The 23667-nt window shown below is 39.6% G+C and overlaps 1 protein-coding gene across 4 annotated transcripts in view; it reads left to right on the top strand.

Moving 5' to 3' along the window:
- Positions 1-23667, top strand: part of unc5b (unc-5 netrin receptor B) — a 65431-nt gene that overhangs the window by 40375 nt on the left and 1389 nt on the right. Inside the window, exons 2-14 of one of the 4 annotated variants that reach the window (XM_017723154.2) lie at positions 10642-10866; positions 11691-11834; positions 11989-12092; positions 12471-12651; positions 13246-13413; positions 14678-14842; positions 15956-15988; positions 20008-20202; positions 20592-20930; positions 21619-21706; positions 22427-22595; positions 23116-23355; positions 23469-23618. In XM_017723154.2, coding sequence (XP_017578643.1) covers positions 10642-10866; positions 11691-11834; positions 11989-12092; positions 12471-12651; positions 13246-13413; positions 14678-14842; positions 15956-15988; positions 20008-20202; positions 20592-20930; positions 21619-21706; positions 22427-22595; positions 23116-23355; positions 23469-23618 — 2201 coding nt within the window. Of the gene's footprint in view, positions 1-10641; positions 10867-11690; positions 11835-11988; positions 12093-12470; positions 12652-13245; positions 13414-14677; positions 14843-15955; positions 15989-20007; positions 20203-20564; positions 20931-21618; positions 21707-22426; positions 22596-23115; positions 23356-23468; positions 23619-23667 lie in introns of all 4 variants that reach the window. The other 3 variants (XM_017723147.2, XM_037538857.1, XM_017723164.2) reach the window with 3 other exon arrangements.

Here is a 23667-nt window from a genome sequence, read left to right as displayed (position 1 = left end):
ACAGACTGTCTGGGCGCTGCACTTACCCACATCCAAGTTCCACCCTTTGCGTTCTGTCAGCATTACGTTATAAAATAAAATAAAATAAAAATGTGACATTTGTCAATCGATTCAGAATTGTTCACGTCCGCATCGTAATGAATCTAATTGATTGTTTCCCGCGCTCCTACAAGAGACACAATCTTGTAACATTGGTTTTCTTCAGACCCCCACAAGCAGATCAATCTCAGTTTTGTGAGCATGAAACAGTGTTGAAAGAGAACTCAACAATATGCTTCTTCCAAGAATGTAAGTCTACTATTGTTATCATAATTTCATCAGTATATTAATTTTGCCTTTGGGGCCTAAAGCTTTGATCTGGACCTTCCTTTTCATTTTGTGCATGTGATGTTAACATATAAAGACATATGACATGGTCCATAAAGCTCCTGCTAAATCTGACCAGACACCTCTGACTTTTAAATTATTATTTCAGGCTTTACAGGGTGACAGGAAGCAGTGTACTCATGCCATGTTTTAGTGTGGTCTTTCTTCTCCTGGTTCAGTAACACTACTTCTTTCAACTGTAACAAACAAATCTTATGTAATGCTGCTTTAAGTGAAGTACTTCAATAAACAATAGCTCATTTTAAAACTTAGTACTTCTTAAATATTGGTATCTGTATTGAAAAACATGTGACATTGTGCTGTCTCTACTGACATTGCTTTCCATGTATTCATAGGTCAACTTTTCAGTGCACATACTTTATACTTCAAACTTTTTGTGTTAAATTCAAACTCCTGTGCCTGGACAAAGAAAACTGCTTCTGTTTGTGTCTGTGTGTCTCTCAGTGGGAGTTGATTATGGCTTATGTACAAACACTGTTGTGAGCTGAGGAAGAAAACGGGGCGAAATATATATAGAGAGAGACAGAGAGAGTGACTGTCTTGTACTTCTTTGAGAACTAAATGGATTAAGGCTGATAATATATGATCTGTCCACATTTGTGTGTGGGTTCGCCCTGGTTTGGTCACATAATGAGCATCTTTACAGCAATGACAAAGCGCTACACTTATGACTACAGACACTCTGGAGCTAGCAAAATTATACTGTCTGAATACAACTGTGACTCTGTGGCATTGTGTGGTGTGTGTGTGTGTGTGTGCGTATGTCTGTGTGTGTGTGTGCGTGTGTGTGTGTGTGCGTATGTCTGTGTGTGTGTGTGTGTGTGGTGTGTGTGTATGTGCGTATGTCTGTGTGTGTGTGTGTGTGTGTGTGTGTGTGTGTATGTATGTGTGTGTGCATGTCCATGTGTCTATATTTCAGTGAGTTATTGAGTTGCCTATGCATTGTGTTTTATTGGTGGTGAATGAATGTTTGTATGTGTTTGTTGTTCCCAGGCTGTGGGAGCAGAGAGGTGTGTGTGCTGGTTCTGTGCTAGCTGTCATTACAGTAATAAAAGACTTGCAGCGGGGGCCTCTTAAGAGCTCCTCTCTTTTTCGGAGCGAGTCGCAGCCATTCCAGCCAAATTGTGGGCTGCCGAGGGCCTGTGATGGATATTTGTGGCGGCTCTCCAAACCACGTGTGTCCTCCTTCTGCTTAAAGCTGGGTTATCAGCCAGCCAGGAGGGCCAGGAGTGTCTCTGCTTCTGTCTTCCAGCAGCATGATAATTAAACCCGGTCCGCTCATGTCCACAGCTATACACAGACTCATTATTACCCTTCACTCAACTCATACTTGCACTCATACTCAACAAACAAACAAAAAAAGATTTTCATAGATTTAGGCCCAGTCCCATGTCTTCTTTTTACCTCTACCCCTTGTTTACCAGTGTAACCCTCCCCCTTGAAACCAAGGTACACGGGATAGTGGTTGAAATCTTCCCCCTATGAAATGGGACAACCCTTCAAGAACCAGATATGCCTTCAGTTGTCGTCAGCAACTTTTATGTAAACAGACGAGACAAGGTTTTTCGGCCATTTCCAATATGCTGCCTCCTGCTGTGGTGATCTCACTTGTGTGTCACATGACGGGACAGATGAATCATATTTAAAATAGCCTGGAAAGAATAATCAGGATGTGTTTTCCTGCTTTGTCTCCATACTATAGCAGCAATATTACACTGACATTTGCCGTTTATCCGAAAGAGACTGAAAAGCATCGACGCTCGCGATTCATTCACAACTTCAGTTTCACGCATCAATCAATCAAACGAGTCAGACGAGTTACAGAATAAAAACAGCACAAACAAAAAATTACATCACTTCATTAACAGCTACTAGTGCTCCTCTGTAGGCCCTGCCAGTCTGCAGTGACAGCAGAGGAGGGGAAAGTTCAGCTCCTCACTGCTTAAATACATTTAGTACATCATACACCTTAAAAGATAGGGGCAATTATTTATTATCGCCACCAAGAATTCTTCAGTGATATGAAGCTGAACTTAGCTTTCTTATCGCCAGCTTCATCCATTTCCCGTTCCACCTTAAATGGTGCAACAGCCTCACATACCAGAACGTAGTTAACTGCTGCACCATTTGAAGTGGAACGGGAAATTTCGCCAGGTAGCGACCGAGACATCAGCGTATTACTAGCAATATTTCTGTGTGTTATGAAGGCAATTACCATAAACCGCTATTTCAATGGCTCTTACAATACAGCGGCTTTTTAACAGAGAAATACATTTATGTATCTCTTTGGTCGCTTGTGCAGTCATCTTGCCAATGATTCGCAGGGCATTCTGAGAATTTTCACATAAAACTCCGTTTGTAGTGAGCCTCTGAAAAATCTCCGTTTGAAGGGCCATGTAGCCCTAACACTCCACCCTGCCCCTTCATCTCAACAACAGTTGGGACAACCCTCCACCAAGACATGAAGGCGCAAAACGGAGGGGTAGGGCTAAGTGTTAGGGGCAAGGGGTGAGATGGGATTGGCCCTTAGAATCAACATTAGACACTTTGCAGACGAAGTGGGCCACACATTGGGCCCATCTCTGCGGTGTCCACACTTTTGGAATGTCAATAATGTGAGGGCTATAGACATCAAGGGTGCTAGGTTTAAAAGTGTCTATTTAGGACAGCTCCTCTGCCCTGCGATGGACTGGCAACCTGTCCAGGGTGTACCCTGCCTTCCGCCCGATGACCGCTGGGACTGGCTCCAGCACCCCCCTGCAAGCCTGAGGGAGAAGTGGCTTAGAAAATGTGTGTAGGACAGCTCCTCCATTGCACAGGCTATACGTATAGAGACATTATGTTATTGGATCTTCTCGGCTACAGTGGCTAGATGTAAAAACTCAATTTTTAAGTTGAGACTGTAGATAAAATGCAAAAAAAAAAAAAAAAACCCAGAAAGCGGTAAATCCAGTTTGTATTTAAATGAAAATATTACAAAGACAAGAGATTTAATGTTTTATCGTATCATAGCCATTGTTTTTTTTTGTAAATATAGATATGTATACATTTTAGAACAACATATCTTGTCTTTTTCAATGATGTCCATACTTATTTGAACATAACAAGACCAAGCCACATTCTGTATGTGTTACAGCAGCTTGGCTGAGTAATCAGAAAGCAAGGGTGCTAGACTGACCTAGCTGTCTCCTATTGAAAATGTGTGCCGCATTGTGAAGTACCAAAAGCGACAACGAAGGCCTCATACAGTTGCGCAGCTGAACACTTGTATAACTGAAGAATGGCACATAATTGTGCTTTCAAAACTGGATCATTTGGTGTATCCAGTCCCCAAATTATTATTAAGTGTTGTTAAAACAAAAGGTGATGGTACACAGTGATAAACACGCTCCTGTCCCAACTTTTATTGGAATGGGTTGCAGACATTATATTTTGAATGAGCATCATAAAAAAATCATAAAGAAAAAAAATAAATATTGCATTTTTGTGTTTTCAGTTTAATACAGATCAAAAAGAATGTAGTAAATGCTGCTTTCTGTTTTATAGGTATTTCATGTACTGTCCCAACTTTCGTGAAATGAAGTTTGTAAATTACAAGCGTGATGAATCTCAATGACTAATTACATCTAATTATCTTTTTCTTTGCTGCATTGGTCAGACAGCTGTGAATGTACCCTTCTCTGCTATCTGGTCTGAGCCTGTATCTCAAGGAATTTTGGGTAAGCGGTCACTTCTGAGTCTGCAATGATGCTATTCCTACCAAAGAGTGCGTAGAGGGCGCTTGTGAGAGCTCCTTTGAATGCCAAAATGTGAAATGCAGGATCATGTGGGACATGACTAATTAGAGCTAGTTAGAGTAAATTATATAAAAGTCTTATGACCAATACTGACACAGATTTACTGAGCTAAAATCCTGATAACTGGTAATATTGGCTTATACAACTTTTATACTAATAGATTTTAATTTTATACTTGTCTATTTGAAGTTAGTGTTTTACTGACATATAACTTTAGCTCCTCCAGTGAAAAAACTATATTGATTGGTGACCCCCTTATATTAAATGCAGGGCAACAAACAATACCATAACATGTTTGTATTTTCTTTTGTACAAAAATGTCACATATCCTGTTTTTCATAAGGGCTCAGATGTTAACTCCTTAAAATGACAGTTTTATTACTATTACCTAAGAATAGTTCAGTCAGTTTGTATTGAAGTACTTGTAGTTCCTGAATAATAAGCCTTAGTATGTAATAAACCTGGCATGTTAAGCAATGACCTGTGTATTGGTAAATATGATGTTACTTATCAGTCAGCATTACATTTCTTAACTTCAGGAGCTTTTATTGTTATTGTAAGTAAAAAGATGTTAGCACATTCTCTACAGAGAAGAAACTTAAATCTGACATTTTTCTGCAAACTTTAATGCACAATTTCTATTTATTTACTGAGTTTAACAAATTAGAAAAACATGAAAAGTGCCATAATGTCTATACAAGCCACATTTTATCTTTTATTTTTTGTTCCATTAACAATTATCGTTATGCCCCCAAACTTTTGCATATAATTGTAATTAAATGGAAGATGATTCTCATTAGGGTCCCAAATGGCACTACTGTCTTATCATTGGAAGGTTGAGAGTTTGCCACAACCAGAGAAAAAGCTAATAAATGCAAGTGGCTTTAGGAAGAAAAAAACATTTTGGGTACAGGATTAGGAAATGGAAGTGGGAGTGTTGGTCTTTAAATGGACAAAGAGGCGCTTGAACATAATCTACTTTAAGTGTATTATGTTTTTGGAGGCTGGATCTGTCTTCTGAAAGATGAGAGGAAGAAAGTACCACTCTGCTGAACACATGATGAAACTGCCAGGGCCTGTACTTGTGAAGGTTTGCAGCTAGACCTTTGCTATCTCAACTGTCATTACATAAAAATTGTATTACCATCACTCATGTCCATTTCCAAACTCCATCTAATTTTAGGCTTTTTAACCCAGACCTTCATGATTTTGCTCTTCAGCTTTGCTTAGATGACCTTATTGAATGTTGGCAATATTGCTAGTAATATGTTGGACCATGTGTATTGATACTAGAGGTATCAATACAATCTGGCCTCACAATGAAATTCATTTAAAATACTTTTTGAAGATTGTTTGATGTGTCATGAAATCTCAAATTTATTTAAAGAGATTAATTTGATTATTCAGAATTATTTCTTAAAATAAAAATAAAAAATTAAAATAAAATTCAGAAATGTCCCTTCAGGAACTGTTTTGCCAATGTGTACATATATAGACAGGTGTTGAACTACAGATAATAAATAAATGCATAATTTTGTTTAAGTGCATCATGTATTTAAATACATCATTTTATTATTTTTGTCACTGACATTGTCAACTGATGTTAACATGGTTGGAGTTGGGTGCAAGTCTATTAAACACCAGACCTAAAACACAACCTAGCAATACCTAATGTGGCCAAAGTGCATAACATATCAGCAAACAATTTCAAAATCACATTTCCAAAAATCATCTAAATGGCCAGGCAGAACAAATAGTCAAGGAATTGTAAGGCTCAGAAATGCCAGGCAAGTCCAAAAAAGATTGACTTCAAAGAGCTTAAATACATTACCAAATGGCTGCTAATGACAAACCTGTGTGAATAGCTGGGCTAAAACTCAGGAGACTGCCTTTCATTTGTCCAAACTATAATATTTTGTGCACCTTACTATGACTTTAACTCTTCCATCTTTTCAATCTTGGAGCCAACTTATTACAGCTGTGTCCTTATAACAAAAACTGTTCCCTAAGATACACGCAATAAATTATACAAACATTAGCTCTCTTGCTAATTTCTTTCTCATGTGTGTTTAAAATGACTGTAAGACATATAGGAGATTGGATACATGATAATCCACTTGCATGGGGAAGGAGAAAGTCAAAAGTGAAGAAAAACTTTCCAGTTTCCATAATAGAATCTTAAAAATGTACAACCATGCAAGACCTGGTAGGCAACCAGAATGTGTCTCATCCAGCTGTTGATGCCAGCAGGTGTTTCTGTCTGTCCATCATTCCACTGCGAGAAGGCACTTCAACACTGCAGATCTGAAAGAATGTGTATCAAGAAACCATTACTGAGAAAAAGAAACAGGAAGAAGATTTGCACCAAAACTGAACTGAACATTGGCAATTCGGAGTAAGATTTTATATATATATATATATATATATATATATATATATATATATATATATATATATATATATATATATATATATTAATCTACACAAAAACACACTTTATATTGTAACAAGTTATACATACATACACACACACACACACACACACATATATATATATATATATATATATATATATATATATATGTGTGTGTGTGTGTGTGTGTGTGTGTGTGTGTGTGTGTGTATATATACATACAACCCAAATTCCAAATTCCAATGAAGTTGGGATGTTGTGTAAAACATAACACAGGCACGACATTTAATGTTCAAACAGATACACTTTATTGTTTTTTGCAAATATTCACTCATTTTGAATTTGATGCCTGCAACACGTTCCAAAGAAGTTGGGACAGGGGCATGTTTACCACTGTGTTACATTACCTTTCCTTTTAACAACACTCAATAAGTGTGTGGGAACTGAGGACACTAATTGCTGAAGCTTTGTAGGTGGAATTCTTTCCCATTCTTGTTTAATGTACAACTTCAGGTGCTCAACAGTCCGGGGTCTCCATTGTCGTATTTTGCACTTCATAATGCGCCACACATTTTCAATGGGAGACAGGCCTGGACTGCAGGCAGGCCAGTCTAGTACCTTTTTTACTACGAAGCCATGCTGTTCTAACACGTGTAGAATGTGGCTTGGCATTGTCCTGCTGAAATAAGCAGGACGTCCCTGAAAAAGACGTTGCTTGGATGGCAGCATATGTTGCTCCAAAACCTGGATGTACCTTTCAGCATTAATGGTGCCTTCACAGATGTGCAAGTTACCCATGCCATGGGCACTAACACACCACCATACCATCAGAGATGCTGGCTTTTGAACTTTGCACTGATACCAATCCAGCCAGTCCTTTTCCTCTTTGGCCCGGAGGAAACGACGTCCACGATTTCCAAAAACAATTTGAAATGTGGACTCGTCAGACCACAGGACACTTTTCCACTTTGCGTCAGTCCATCTCAGATGAGCTCGGGCCCAGAGAAGCCGGCGGCGTTTCTGGGTGTTGTTGATATCTGGCTTTCGCTTTGCATGGCAGAGTTTTAACTTACACTTGTAGATGGAGTGACGAACTGTGTTCACAGACAGTGGGTTTCTGAAGTGTTCCTGAGCCCATGTGGTAATATCTGCTACAGAATGATGTTGTTTTTTAATGCAGTGCTGCCTGAGGGATCAAAGGTCACGGGCATTCAATGTTGGTTTTCTGCCTTGCCACTTACTTGCAGAGATTTCTCCAGTTTCTGATATTATGGACTGTAGATGATGAAATCCCCAAGTTCCTTGCACTTGCATGTTGATAAACGTTGTTCTTAAACTTTTGGACTGTTTGTTGTTCATAAAGTGGTGAACCTCACCCCATCCTTGGTTGTGAACGACAACCTTTCAGGGATGGAGGTTAGGGAACCAGCCCTGTGACTGGAAGGTCTCTTAGCTGACAGTCCATGACTGAGGTGCCCCCGAGCAAGGCACCTAACCCCTAACTGCTTTTGTGCCGTGGATAGGGCTGCCCACTGCTCCAGGCAAGTGTGCTCACTGCCCCCTAGTGTGTGTGTTCACTAGTGTGCATGTATGTGGGTCTTTCACGGATGGGTTAAATGTGGAGGTCTAATTCCACAGTGTGCAAAACACAGTTGGCTGATGGTTCCGAATTCAATTAAATTTGAATGTAAATTGAGAAACCATTTTTACAATGTATATTTATAACTGGGATTACTTGTATCAGGAGACGCAGAAACTGCAACCAGCTTCTTCAGCTTGTGAGACTGAACATTGGAGGTGTTTAAAAGGAACTAGGAAAAATAATTAATACTAAAAATGTGATTTTTTTTTCCGACATTGGTTTGTGAAAATAGTGGAAAAATGTAATATAGCAAAAATAAAAAAGGGTACTTACTATATCATAAATCATTACAATTGATTAAACTGAGTTCTAGCATTCATTCCAACTTTAATACAGTTGAATCCCCACCTTCAGATCAATGCATAATCATCACAATGCTTCAATGCATTTTTATACCCATAGCAGACACACACCCCCACATTCACACATGTACACCACGGCATGCAGTGTGTATTTGAAGTGATTCTCTACTTCACTCAGTCACTCTCTCTCTATCTGTCCGTTTCTCTTTCTTAGGATTTGTCTGTGTGCATGTGACAGCCTGTGTTTTGGGCACATGTTTTGCGTGGAGCGATCAATGCCATATTGAGAGTGCAAGGAAAAAGAGAAACACAATTACTTATTGACAGAAAAGTCAAAGTCTGAAAGACACAGGATGGCAGCTGATGGAGGAGGATAAAGGAAGAGAGGGAGAGCCCGAGGGAGGGTGGGAGTGGAGAGGCTGAGTCAGACACTGGCACAATGCATGTTTGTGATGTGCAGAAGAGGACGTTGTTTCAGAGTGATTTCAATTGACTGTGTTTCTTTGTGAATTCCGTTTATTGTACCCTATTGTACTTTGTGATAGGTAAGAGTGAGTGTGCAGATGGGGGGTGGTGTGGGAGTTAATGTAGTCTTTCTGCTTGGAACTACAGTTTGGCGGTGTGTGCGCGCGTGCATGCGTGGGTCTCCTTGACTAGTCACTCTGTGTGCTAGGTAAAAGGACGGTGCTGTCTCATATGGAGACATATTGACAGTGAGAGTTTCAGCCAGGACCTTCTAGTGGCCTTCCAGCCACTATTCTATCTCGAGAATTCACAACGGGATTCTGCTGTTTAAAATATTGTATCTGTGCATGTGATCAACAACAGAATTATGTTCTTTCTGCCCCTCTACATGCACACTTAAGCCAACTGACTCTTTCATAATAGCTAATGGTCTCGTTTTATTTTGGTCTCAATTAGCATTAGGACCCAACGGATGGTACATTTGCTTCAGTCAGTAAAATTTGAGTAAAAATATTTGAGCAATTTAAAAAGGATTTGTAGCCTTGTTGTCACTGGGGTATCTTACAGAATTTTACTTAGATTGCTCAGCATTCTTTTTCTTTGTTACTTTGGGACAAGTGAAAATAACAGTAGCCTTGAAGGACACTTTGTGTTAAATGAAAGGTTTATGCTAACACTTCCTCTAATTAATTTCACATTCTGCAATTACAAGTGGTAACGTGATTTCGGAGAGTTGTCAGCTGTGAAGAATGCATTTTTTTTCTTTCTTTTTTTTTTCTTTTTTTTGCACATATGCCTTACTGTAAATCAGGGAAAGTGCAAACTGACACCCTCCCCGCTCTACCCCAGGGCATGGGTCTCTGCAGAGCTCATTTGAATTGGGTGGTCAGTAGCGTGTGTAGCTGTTGGCTGTTAAAGCTAAAAGGTTAAGAGCACGGCAGTGTTGGAGGTGACTGAGCTGCCAGACACGGCCCCCTGGATGAGCTGCACTGCTGTGAGGGATGTGTCACGGGGGAAATGTCAGGGGATAATGTGTGATCACTGGGCCTTTCAGTGGAAGGTCAGCCTGTCCCCCTGCGCTCAGCGCCTCTTTGCACTCCCCAGGGACGGTGTGCTGGGTATGAGCCGAGCTGCAGAGAACTGGGGCTCTGACGCCGCTGTAGACCTGAAAGGTCAAAGACTGTAAAAACGTGGTTGCTCAGGCTCTCATGCCTTCATATGCTCTTCTGCTGCTTCATCATCTCATCTCAGTTTCACTCACAGTTACAGACAGGATCATTCAAATATTTGCAGTCACTTGTTATGTCATGTTATTCCTGATTAAGTTAACTGCTTTTTGATTTTTAAATATAAGGTACATATACAGGGTATTATTGATGTTATTTTTTTATATTTTATAGCTGTTATACTTGCTTTATACCTTCTGTTCTTAATGTTATACAGCTCCCTTAAAATTATTTGGAACTTGTGAAGTTAAGTGAAGTACTGGTAGCACATTAGACTACATTTATACATGTATTGATATTATATTACTGAAAACAGTGATTCCAAATTTTTGAACTGTAGCATAGCCACCTGATCTCTAATAGTCCATTTGCACAACTGATCGTGCTGCTGTTTTTTTCTGTGATGTAGATGGCAGTGATTACAGTGAGGTTCTACCAGACTCCTTCCCATCTGCACCAGCCGAACCTCTGCCAGAGTTTCAGAGTGAGCCAGAGGACGCCTTCATTGTAAAAAACAGACCAGTAAAACTCTCCTGCAAGGCTGCTCCCGCCACCCAGATTTACTTTAAATGTAATGGCGAGTGGGTTAATCAGAATGACCATGTAACCAAGGAGAGCCTGGACCAGATCACAGGTATCTAATGCTCTCACTCTCATTGTCTTGTTCTCCTCAGAAATATAAGTAGCTTTATCTGCAACTGTGAAACAGTACCTAACCAACCTAGCTCACATAAACATAATTTTTCTCTACCATTTTTCTTTAGAAGTCTAAATTATTGTACTGTTTATTCAGTTTTGTTATATAAAATTATTATTATTCAAATACATAATATGTAATATTAGCAATTCCATAACTAATTATGCAGTTCATTATTAAATGATGGCTGGATCTGTACAACGAAACTTTGCATGTTGTGAGTTGCATGCAACTTAATTATGTTTCTGTGCAATTTGACAGTTACTCAAAGCAAATACAAACAAGCAAACTTGCATCCAACCCCTTTGATTAGTCTACTAGTTGGCAGCTTTTATTTTTAATACATTGTTCTCTGTCTATAAAATCATGTGCAACATTTTTTTAGATTTACAAATTTGCAGCATTTTTTGTGTTTGTGTAGTTTTATATATTTGTCTAAATATTTTTACTAAGTACTGGATTCCTAATATTGTCTGACCCTTAAAAAAGTAATGTTTAAGTCACCACTACAATTGTACATTATGCCTTACTCATTCTGAACTAGAAGCACTATAAGTTAATCAAGGACATCATCACACCTTCCCTTAATAATTTTCTATCATTTGAATCATGAAGGAATCTGTGCTTTTTGTTAGTAAAGTAGAAAAAGTATCAAGTTATGTAGATCACAATAACTGCAGGCTAACCTGAAAATAATTTAACTATTTCATGGAAAACCTGTGTGGGTTAATGGTTGTAATGTCATATGTGGCTTTGTTTAGGTCTGGTGGTGCGTGAGGTGGACATCTCTGTGTCCAGGACACAGGTTGAGGAGTTATTTGGGTTAGAGGATTACTGGTGCCAGTGTGTGGCCTGGAGCTCTGCGGGCACCACCAAGAGTCGCCGTGCATACGTTCGCATCGCATGTAAGTATATGGGAACGGATTTTAGTGAGCGATGGCAGGTCTGTAATATTTACTGTATGCTAATCAAAAATTGAGCAAGGCTGGGGATGTTTTGCTTGTTTATTGGTTTGCGTTGTTGATAAAAGTGTCTCTCACCATCTGCTGTGTTCTTCAGACCTGCGGAAGAACTTTGAGCAGGAGCCGCTCGGCAGGGAGGTGCGTCTGGAACAGGAAGTCCTGCTGCAGTGCCGCCCACCAGAGGGCATCCCACCTGCTGAGGTACATTATCGTCATCCCTCCTCCTCCTTCTGCCTCTTCTCCACCTCTTCCTCTCGTTTAGATTCTTTTGGAATGCAAAATGTGCTGTTCTTCTATCTGTGGTGTTCTCTACTCCTCATTCAAAAGTAATATTGAAACATTTCTGTCGTGTGTTTGAAAAACCCAAGGCCCACTGTGAAATGAATGGAGCCAAGCTGAAGAGAACAAAATTCACTTAAAGTCTGAACACATTCTGACTCTGTATCTAACAGCCACTATTACGTGTAATTCATTAAAATGCCCCTGGATGTTTTCTTTAAGCGCTCCATTTGACCTCTTTACATTTCACCATTATGTGGCTTATAAATGCTGCTGACTTTTTTTGTTGTTATGCCACAGGTGGAATGGCTAAAGAATGAGGAGCTCATTGATCCTGCACAAGACTCAAACTTCCTCATGACAGTTGACCATGACCTCATCATAAAGCAGGCTCGCCTCTCCGACACGGCGAACTATACCTGTGTGGCCAAAAATGTAGTTGCCAAGCGACGCAGCAGCACTGCTACACTCATCGTCTATGGTAACTAGCCAGCCTGCCTTAAACTTGTTTGAATTATTTGACGGGTCCCATCCTGTACTTAGTGTTTTCAATTGAAAATGATTGAGCCTTCAGTTATTTATTTAGCAAATAATACATTTTTTAACATTTATCCATTTCATTGCTGTTGTTTCATTTTTATTGTGTTCACCTTAAAGCTCCAAAATGCATGATAGATTCACCCATTTTTTGTTCATTCTTTCTTTTTCCCTTTATTTCATCACAAAGTATGAAAGAAAACCATTACTCTGAAAATTTTAAAAGATGGCAGAGCGTACCCAAAAAGTCTGGTTTTGTTAGGTGTATGCACAAAATGCTTCTATTTCTAACAGGATTCCCAAATTTGATAAACACATATGATGTGTGTATGTGTGTAGAATCTAAAAGCTCTTTGCTGCATTTTTCTGTTCACAGTCCAGTTTCTGTAGTGAACGTGGCCCATTCCCCTTATAGGAAACTGTGCGTCCAAGTGCTGTTTTGACAAGAAGAATAAGTGAACACAAAATATTCTGTCAGTGCATTCTTCATCTGCCTATGTATGTGGGTGTGTTTGTGTGTGTGTGTGTTTTTCCTCAGTGAGTGGTGGCTGGTCATCCTGGACAGAGTGGTCAGAGTGCAATGCTCGTTGTGGGCATGGCTGGCAGCGACGGACACGTAGTTGCACCAATCCAGCGCCGCTCAATGGAGGCGCTTTTTGTGAGGGTCCGCCCTTTCAAAGAGTCACCTGCACCACCCTCTGTCCAGGTGAAACAGACTAGCTCTTATCAAATATTGATTCAACTAAACATACATAAATCACTACATGTAGACACAACAAGACACATTGGGCCAGATTCATAAAACACATGGACAGATTTACTATTAGGTTAAGAGCAAATAGGTTCACTGTAACATGTTTTCTTTCATAAACTAATATTATTGGCATAGGGGTTTTGCATTCCATAACAGGGCTTCATCATGCAAAAAAGTTATATGTGTGCTAGTAGGACAGTAAATCGTTAAGAAAAGATCCATAAGAAGCCATTGAAGATTGACTGATGTTTTCCGTAATTTTTCAAGTTTGTTTAGTCACACATTTAAAGTTACCAACAAATTATGCACATACACCCACTCAGTTGATTAATCAATTGATTTAAAAGGTGCAACTTTTTGGATTAAGTACCATGGAAAACACTCCAAGAGCAGTTGTTGGAGTATAAGAATAGGAAGGTGATTTGCTTTAGAAGGATTAATGTAAAATTTAATATTGATATTTTACAAAAGATGTGGCTCTGCCAGCTAAATAAAAATATAGCTATATTGAGGAAAGATATAGTTTTGCTGATCTGTCATGATTTAAAAGTACGCTAAACAATCATGCGGTTTTTATGGAGGCTTTGCTTTCACTTTCATTTTTTTTCTGTCTCACCATCATTTTGTGAGTACAACTTCCTTATTTTGATACCACATTGATCTAGTTTGCTACTATTTACTATTTTTAAAAAAAGCTTCTTCAATTTAGTGTAGGTTGCATCTATGTGTTTTCTTAGAATCTGTAGCTCTGAATTTTTGTTGTATTTGATGGGTTTAACTAGGACATGTTTAAAAATATTGCAGCAGTTAGGAGAAAACTGTGTGTTGAACGCCGCCATGATGGCTTGATGAGTAATGTTTCATTACCATGCCACACATTTTGCATAGTATAGCATGCTTACCCCTTTCAGTTTTATGAATCTGGCCTGTTGCCTCCTGCACGATGTTCCATGCTCATTAACACATCAAGACAAAACAAAATAGAAGTAGGGTACTGAATATTTCATCGAGGACGTCACGCTAAGAAATCACGATCTTCACATCTGTTCATGTTACTAAAAAGATTTATTTTTTTATTTCTCTTATTTCTCATAAAATATGAAACAAATAAGTGGAGTTATGATTTTTTTAAGGACTGTCAGTATGCTTCTAGCTTCTTGAGAAGTGCAGTGAGATGTGAGACACGCTGTTTATTGTACTCTGTGTTGTTTTCCAGTGGATGGAGGCTGGACGGAGTGGGCAAAGTGGTCTGCATGTGGTACAGAATGCACACACTGGCGAAGCCGTGAGTGCCAGGCGCCCCCACCACGCAACGGAGGACGCCACTGCAGTGGCAGCATGATGGAGAGCAAGAACTGCACAGAGGGACTGTGTGCCCGCAGTGAGTCATGCGATCTAACATATTCTAACGCTGGCACGCAGAACTAGAAGTTAGATGGAATCAAAATTAGTTTTATAATTACTTTCACAGTTCGCATACATTTGGAGATGGACATTCACATGCTTTCACATGTGAATGTGTGTTTGAGTGAGACATTCTGTGTTAGTATCTGGTTTTGTAGTTAAGGATACCTGCTATAGATCACACTGAGACATGATAAGTGCTGAGATGGTAAATGAGGTAAATATGGAGATTTTTAGGGCCAGGCAGTTGAGTGATGAATACAAGACAATGGAAAAATCAGTTATATTATACCTGTGGGAATGAAGTAGATTCATTTTGACATTCAGTGGTTATCCTGGGCTGATTTGGGATGAGCTGACGACATCTCAACACACATACAGTCATAAAATCCTAAACCCTAGATATGTACACAAACACACACAGCTGGTGGGTAGCTGTATCTGTGTGTGTGTGTGTGTGTGTGTGTAGTGTGACTCCATTACTAGATTCCAGCATCAATAATGCAGTCCCTCACACACTCACTTATTCATTCACCTGCAGACCAAGTTTGCTAAATTTTTACTTCTGTTGACACAGTACTGTATATATCTATATCTATATCTATATATATGAAATGTTTTAAAATGTGCATACAAGTTCCAAAGCGGTGTTCTTGTTGCTCTGAAACAGCCACACTCAGCAGTAGTGAGGCACGTTCTTGAAAGATAACAAAGCGCTAACATGTCTGCTGTTTGGTATCATTTTACAGTGGAAAATGAAAGCTTGATTTCCAGTGCCGGTGTGTTTCATGAAAACATGGGCATGTAAAACGAGGGGCTGTTGCAGTTCAGGGTCGTTTTCTGGTATCATAAACGTGTGACGTAAATAAATTTGTGAAAACGCTATGTTAAGATATATGTTGGGGTCTTAAAAATGTATTCTGAATCTGATTTGGTTTTACACATTATCATTTTTTAATTTTATTTCTGTTCATTTTATTTCTGCTTCATTTTCATTGTGGTCATCTAAAAACATTAGAATGCATGACAGGTTCATCCATTTTTATGTTCATTCTTACTTTCTTCCTTCCTTTTTATTTTTTTCTAACAGATAAAAAGATTTCTCTTGAACATACGACCCATCGTAAGTTCTTTTTTTCATGTCCTTGTTTTCTTGCACAGAATGTCTGTCCATTTTTCACTGTGTGTGTGTGTGTGTGTGTGTGTGTGTCTGTCTGTCTGTCTGTTTGTCTGTCTGTCTGTGTGAGCAAGACATATGCTTGCATGTAAGAGGTTGTGAAAGTGTATCCATGCAGTATTACCCATTGACGTGCATCAATGTGTGGTTGTATGGTTATGTGGTTGTGTGCGTGAGTGCATCGATGCATTCGTGTCATCTCTAATTTAGCTCACTACTGGATTCACAGCACACTGCCCTGTTCTACCTTGTTGTGTGTGTAATCCTGTAATGGTCCCCCGCATTGCATAATTTTCCTGCGAGGAGGACTCCAGGCTTTGAATAGAGCAAAAACATCAATAGCTCACTCATTTGAGCTCACTCATTTGAAAACATAGATAATTTGCTAATCCTATCAGCAGTAAGTCCACAGTATGTTTTTTTTTTTATAGTAAGAGGCACTGCAGCCTTTAAATGTTGTCCACACTATAGGCAACAAAAGTGATTTTAGTGACCGAGGAAGATTTAGTCATAAAATAAACATTAACTGCTTACTCATTAACCACTGTAAGAATAGATATCTTGGATAATGAGAGAAACAAGGAGAACATTTAAGTGGCCAAGGTAGCCTTAGTTGTTAAATAAACATGAACAGTTTTTAAGAATTAATTCCTTGGTTAATGAACTTTGAAAGACTAATGGCAGGAATACAATTACATTTTTTTTCTTTTGGCAAAAAGTAATTATCAAAACATTTGACGAGATGCGACTTGCTTTGTAATATCAGCACTTTTTCCAGAGGCTGAATCAACCTTCCATGCAGAATGATGCATTAAAAATAAATATGTACATACTGGGAGGGTTATATATAATGCATATGCCAGCTTGGTTCAGAAATTGAGCAGTGCTTTGAGATATGTGGCAGCTAATGAGTGCACAGCTCTCTGGCTTTTTGCATTCAGCAGTGTAGCTTACAGCTGCAGTGATGCTAATGTTCAGAGATCAATGTGACACTGGAAACTGGCAGGGCTGAAAAGTAATGCACCTAATTCGCAGCTCCTCCGTTTAGAATAATAAGTTATGACGGCTGTCGGATTTGCTCCTGTCCTGCCACGTGAGCCCTTTCACCCCTTGCTGCCATCCTCTCTTCTCTTTTTCTTCTCTTCTTTTTCACTTCCTGTCCTCTGTCCATCTCTTACACTGCTCCTTCAGCCCCTTCTTTCATGTTCATGTAGGCAGTGTTAAACAGGTCTGCCTACTATTGCCTTCTTTTTTATTTACTTGCTGCTCATTTGCATCATTTCCTTGTGTTTCTTCCTCTATGGTTTTGTTTTTATTGTGTGTGTGTGTGTGTGTGTGTGTGTGTGTGTGTGTGTGTGTGTGTGTGTGTGTGTGTGTGTGTGTGTGTGTTGGCGAGGTTAAGATGGGACCATGTGACCATGTAACTATTATAGTTGGATTATGGACTAACCCCCTGCTGGTTAAGAATTAGGAATGCAGGCTAGAATTGTATCAAAGGATTATGCTGTCAGCTTATTGTCATATCTCAAAATGTTGATATCTATCTCCTGGGATTGATGTGAAAGTTGTGTAAGTACATAAATGAAAACACAGCTCATGAGTACATTGTGCTACCTTGTGCAATTTTACAATTGAGTGTTTTCTTTGCTCTAACCTGCCCATTTCAACTCATGAAGAGCTTGTTACTTGATTGTAATTAGGTGTGTTAGAACAGGTAAAACACCAAAAATGATGTGCTAATGATTTACACATTTTTGTGTTGTCATTATTTTAATACATCATGTCAGGCCACAAGAACATAGCACAGAGTGGTGCTAGAAAGTTTGTGTACCTTTTAGATTTCTCTGAAGTTCTCCATAAATGTAATCATAAATATGATCAGATCTTCATCTAAGTCAAAATCACAAAACAAAATCACAATTATAGAGTTGTTCATTCATTTATGTGCATTTAGTGAAAAGCACTACCCTATTTACAGTTAGGTCCATAAATATTTGGACAGAGACAACATTTTTCTAATTTTGGTTCTGTACATTATCACAATGAATTTTGAACAAAACAATTCAGATGCAGTTGAAGTTCAGACTTTCAGCTTTAATTCAGTGGGTTGAACAAAACGATTACATAAAAATTTGAGAAACTAAAGCATTTTTTAAACTCAATCCCTTCATTTCAGGGGCTCAAAATTAATTGGACAAATTAAATTAAATAAAATGTTCATTTCTAATACCTGGTTGAAAACCCTTGTTGGCAATGACTGCCTGAAGTCTTGAATTCATGGACATCACCAGATGCTGTGGTTCCTCCTTTTTAATGCTCTGCCAGGCCTTTACTGCAGCGGTTTTCAGTTGCTGTTTGTTTGTGGGCCTCTCTGTCTGAAGTTTAGTCTTTAACAAATGAAATGCGTGCTCAGTTGGGTTGAGATCAGGTGACTGACTTGGCCTTTCAAGAATATTCCACTTCTTTGCTTTAATAAACTCCTAGGTTGCTTTGGCTTTATGTTTTGGCTCATCTGTCCATCATTGTATTATGATACGCCAACCAATCAGTTTGGCTGCATTTGGCTGGATTTGAGCACACAGTATGTCTCTGAATACCTCAGAATTCATCCGGTTGCTTCTGTCCTGTGTCACATCATCAATAAACACTAGTGACCCAGTGCCACTGGCAGCCATGCATGCCCAAGCCATCACACTGCCTCTGCCGTGTTTTACAGATGATGTGGTATGCTTTGGATCATGAGCTATACCACGCCTTCGCCATACCTTTTTCTTTCCATCATACTGGTAGAGGTGGATCTTGGTTTCATCTGTCCAAAGAATGTTCTTCCAGAACTGTGCTGGCTTTTTTAGATGTTTTTAGCAAAGTCCAATCTAGCATTTTTATTCTTGAGGCTTATGAGTGGCTTGCACTGTGCAGTGAACCCTCTGTATTTACTTTCATGCAGTCTTCTCTTTATGGTAGGTTTGGATATTGATACGCCTACCTCCTGAAGAGTGTTGTTCACTTGACTGGCTGTTGTGAATGGGTTTCTCTTCACCATGGAAATTATTCTGCGATCATCCACCACTGTTGTCTTCTGTGGGCGTTCAGGTCTTCTTGCATTGATGGGTTCACCAGTGCTTTCTTTCTTTCTTTCTCAGGATGTACCAAACTGTAGATTTTGCCACTCCTAATATTGTAACAATTTCTGGGATGGGTTTTTTCTGTTTTTGCAGCTTAAGGATGGCTTGTTTCATCTGCATGGAGAGCTCCTTTGACAGCATGTTTACTTCACAGCAAAATCTTACAAATGCAAGCACCACACCTCAAATCAACCCCAGGCCTTTTATCTGCTTATTTGAGAATGACATAACAAAGGAATTGCCCACACCTGTCCATGAAATAGCCTTTGAGTCAATTGTCCAATTACTTTTGGTCCCTTTAAAAACAGGGTGGCACATGTTAAGGAGCTGAAACTCCTAAACCCTTCATCCAATTTTAATGTGGATACCCTCGAATGAAAGCTGAAAGTCTGGACTTTATGCCTATGTCCATTTTATAACTATAACTTGAATATGTTTCAGTAAACAGGTGAAAAAACACAATTTGTGTCAGTGTCCAAATATATATGGACCTGACTGTTTATTAAAAAAAAGTCTTTACTGTTAAAGTACCATCTTCACCATTTCGACCTTGGACAAAGTAGATACAAAGTAATACACTGGTTACAAAGATGTTAACACATTATATCATCTGCTTAGCAAATGTATACAGAGTAGTTCAACAATAACATCAGGACTGGAAACCAATGATGTATACAGTACATTGTGGAAAGGATATGTGTATATCATTTTTACATATCATTGCCAAGTGAAAATGAAAGACACAATTTTGGGGTGTAATAGTTCATTAATATGGAAATTAATCAAGTAAAATCATTCACTTTTTAATTTTTTTTTTTTTCAACACTGTTTTTGTCACAGCTCTGGACTCTGGTGCAGGAGTGGCAGTGTATGCAGGGCTGGTGGGGGCTCTGTTGTTGTGTGTTATCCTTGTGCTGTGTGTGGGCATCCTGGCCTACCGCCGCAGCTGTCGCCATTTCCGCGGTGATATCACTGACTCCTCATCTGCCCTGACCGCAGCCTTCCACCCTGGCAACTACAAACCACCAAGACAAGGTGAGATCACTCTGTCTGTATCTTTCCCTGTTCTCATTCCTTTCCATAGCTTATTACCTCTCCTTCTCACTCTGTCAAACCCAGTATAAACTGTTTCATTTTTTTCCCTTTCAGCTGAATCTTAGCTTTTTAATCCTCTTCAGCTGCTCACTCTCATTCCTCCCGCAGTCTCGAGCTCTTTCTCTCCCTTCAACTGCATTTAATCTCCCTGAACTCTTCTGTATGAGCACACTTTCAAATCCTTTCCTCTCTTTAATGCTTTCATTCCTTAGGCAGCTTTTGCCATAACTTTTTTAACCACACTGAAAAACCCTCTTACTTCCACCCTATCTTCAGAGAAACACTTTTTTCTCCTTCATTAGATAACCCGCATCTGCTGCATCCCTCAGCTCCCCCTGACCTGACGGCCAGCGCTGGGACGTTCCGTGGGCCACTCTTCTCCTCTCTGCAGCAGAGCACACTGGACTCCCACCACAAGATCCCCATGACCACCTCCCCCCTGTTAGACCCCCTGCCTGGCTTGAAGATAAAGGTGTATGACTCTTCCACCATGTCCTCCGTGGAGTTGCCCGCTGGCCTAGGCTCCTCTGATGGAGACATCATGAGTTTAAAGACGGTGGGCAGTGGACCCCGGGACACACTTGGACGTACTCTACCAGGAGAGCCGGGAAACAGCACTAGTGCCACGCTTGGCTGCCTTGGGGGGCGCCTTGCCATCCCTAACACAGGCAAACCACTTTCACTTTGAATACTTTAAATTATAGTTTCTGCCAGAAACTGTACTGATCTGATCTGAAATGTGGTTATCAAAGCCAGTCCTGGCATATTTTAATGAACTGGTATCGGCTGGAATAAACCTGATCCAGTTCTGAAACATTTAAACCTATTTTACCCCATTGCACTAGCTTTACATCACGATGATGGAGGTGGTATAAATAGACAGTTAATAAGATGTGAAAGTATTTTAAAGTGCCTCATACACAAGCAGTAAAAAGAACATAATCTATTACAAGAATTGAGGGATCTTTTTTTTGGATATTATACTTAAGACAGTGAAAACCTACATGAAACATTGCACTTGAGTTGCATAATGTAAAGTGTCCTTTAATTCATTTGAAACTCAGCTGCTACAGTTGTTTCATGGAACAGCCATTCAAAGCATCAATAACGCATCATATGATCATGTCAAACAACATACATTCAAACCATTGATTTCACAAAATCAGTGGTCAAAAAAGCAAAACACAAAAGGAGAAACACCCCCTCCAACCTATCAGATTGGGACTAGGGGCAAAAAGCAATGATGGGCACATCCTTAACTGACCTATGACAGGTTCTACAAATCGTTTTTTAGGTTTCAAATAAGCTTGCCTAGATTAAAATGTTTATATCTATGCCTCTATGTCTGTCTTTCAGGTGTGAGCTTACTGGTGCCTCCAGGAACCATTCCTCAGGGAAAGTTCTATGAGATGTATCTCATCATTAACAAATGGGAGAAAACCACGTAAGTCAGCCACTTTAAAATATTCTACTGTTCATACTATGGGAGATACTTTGGCAGGTTTTCCTTTGTCTTCTCTTTCTTCCCTTCTTCATGTTGCAGCCTAGGTTACTATTTGGCTGACATTTACAGCTTCACTTGTTGCCATTGCAGACAGCCTAATTCAGTAAATCTCTCCAGCTCTACTAGAGCTACTTTTAACTGCATAAACACTGTGGCTTATATGACAGCACTTCAAAGTGAAATGAGAGAAACATGAAATGGAAGCAGTTAAACTGATGTATTTGTGCAGACGTTTCTGCTGAGACACACTTTTTTGTTGTTTTTTTTTTTTTTTTTTTTTTTTTTTCCTTTTGGAATGTATCATTAAGGTCTATTCTCAAGACCAGCATTAGCTGTAATAAGATCTCTTTCTGCTTGTACTCTCAGTTCTCTGTAGAGTCTATGTCTCTCTTGCCCTGCTTACCATATTGATTGTGTTTTTGGATGTCCTGAATTTCTTTTTTCTGGAGCTCAGTTAGTATACTGTAGTAGTCATTTTGTTGACTAAGAAATGATGCGCGAGCCTAGACAACATAGAACAAAACTAGGCCAGATAGATGTATATGCAGTAGTAATGTGTCTTGGCTAAAAATATTCCTTAATGTTTTTTGAATGTGCATTGTTTTAATGGATGGACTCATGCATTAATGCTGGGCTCATTACTTGTGCGGCCTGGGTCAGGTTACCATCTGAGGGTGGTCAGACAGTGCTGAGTCCAGTGGTGAGCTGTGGGCCCTCAGGCATGCTGTTGAGCCGGCCAGTCATTCTTACTCTACCCCACTGCGCCCAGCTGGAGCCCCCTGACTGGAGCCTCACCCTAAAGACTCAGACCAACCAAGGAGCCTGGGAGGTCAGTGGGGAGTAGACATAGAGTTACTAGTTTCAAAGATAATATACAATAGAAAACCGAACAATCATCATAGCATTTCAAATTTTAGTAACTGCAATAACTGTGTATGATTACTATATTTTTACAGAGTCACAATGAAAGTTCATAGCCTACTGCTGCAGTTTCCTTGTAAAGCATGCATGACCAGAATAGCACGTGTACATAGTTATCTGAAAAATAAACAGTAGTGCTGCTGGCGATAAATATTTAATTTAAATGGTAATTTTTCATGTTTCGAAGAAATAGGAGAGGTTCTTCAAAAAGTATATAATTGTAATGCATGTGGTGATATTATTTCAGCATGTATTATTATTTTGTAATCATCTTCACTATAAACAATACTGTGATCATTCCAAAAACTTAATATTTCAATCACCAATACCATGACAGAAATTTTCATTCCATCCCAGTGAAAAAGTGATACTAACCTTTTTGCAGATGAGATTCAAAACCTTCTGCTCTTTTCCTTCCCTGCCACTAGGAGGTGCTGACAGTGGGAGAGGAGAGTCTGTCGTCACCATGCTACCTGCAAGTGGAGGAGCAGAGCTGTCACATTCTGATGGAACAGTTGGGCACCTATGGGCTAGTGGGTCAGTCAGTTCCGCCTCAGCCCGCCTGCAAGAGGCTGCAGCTCGCACTGTTTGCCCCTCGAGCCCCCTGCCTCTCACTGGACTACAGCCTGAGAGTCTACTGCATACATGACACTCCACATGCCCTGAAGGTTAGTCTTGCAGAGCTGCTGTTTTATTCAAAGTCTAAATAGCGAAAAAAGCCTCACAGATTTCAGTGACTGTGTTATTGTTTCAAGTATCTTTTGATCATCAATGTGTGCAGGAAGTGTTAGAATTGGAGCGAAGTCTTGGCGGAGTGTTGCTAGAAGATCCCAAGCCGCTCCTCTTTAAGGACAGTTACCATAACCTGCGGCTGTCAATCCATGACATTCCACACTCTCACTGGAGGAGCAAACTTCTTGCCAAGTATCAGGTAAGTGATTGCCTTTTAAAGGGGTGACATATTTTAAAAATTGTTTGCA

This window comes from Pygocentrus nattereri, chromosome 5 (assembly GCF_015220715.1).
Source record: "Pygocentrus nattereri isolate fPygNat1 chromosome 5, fPygNat1.pri, whole genome shotgun sequence".
NCBI lineage: Eukaryota > Metazoa > Chordata > Actinopteri > Characiformes > Serrasalmidae > Pygocentrus > Pygocentrus nattereri.
This window is presented reverse-complemented; position numbering and strand designations above follow the sequence as displayed.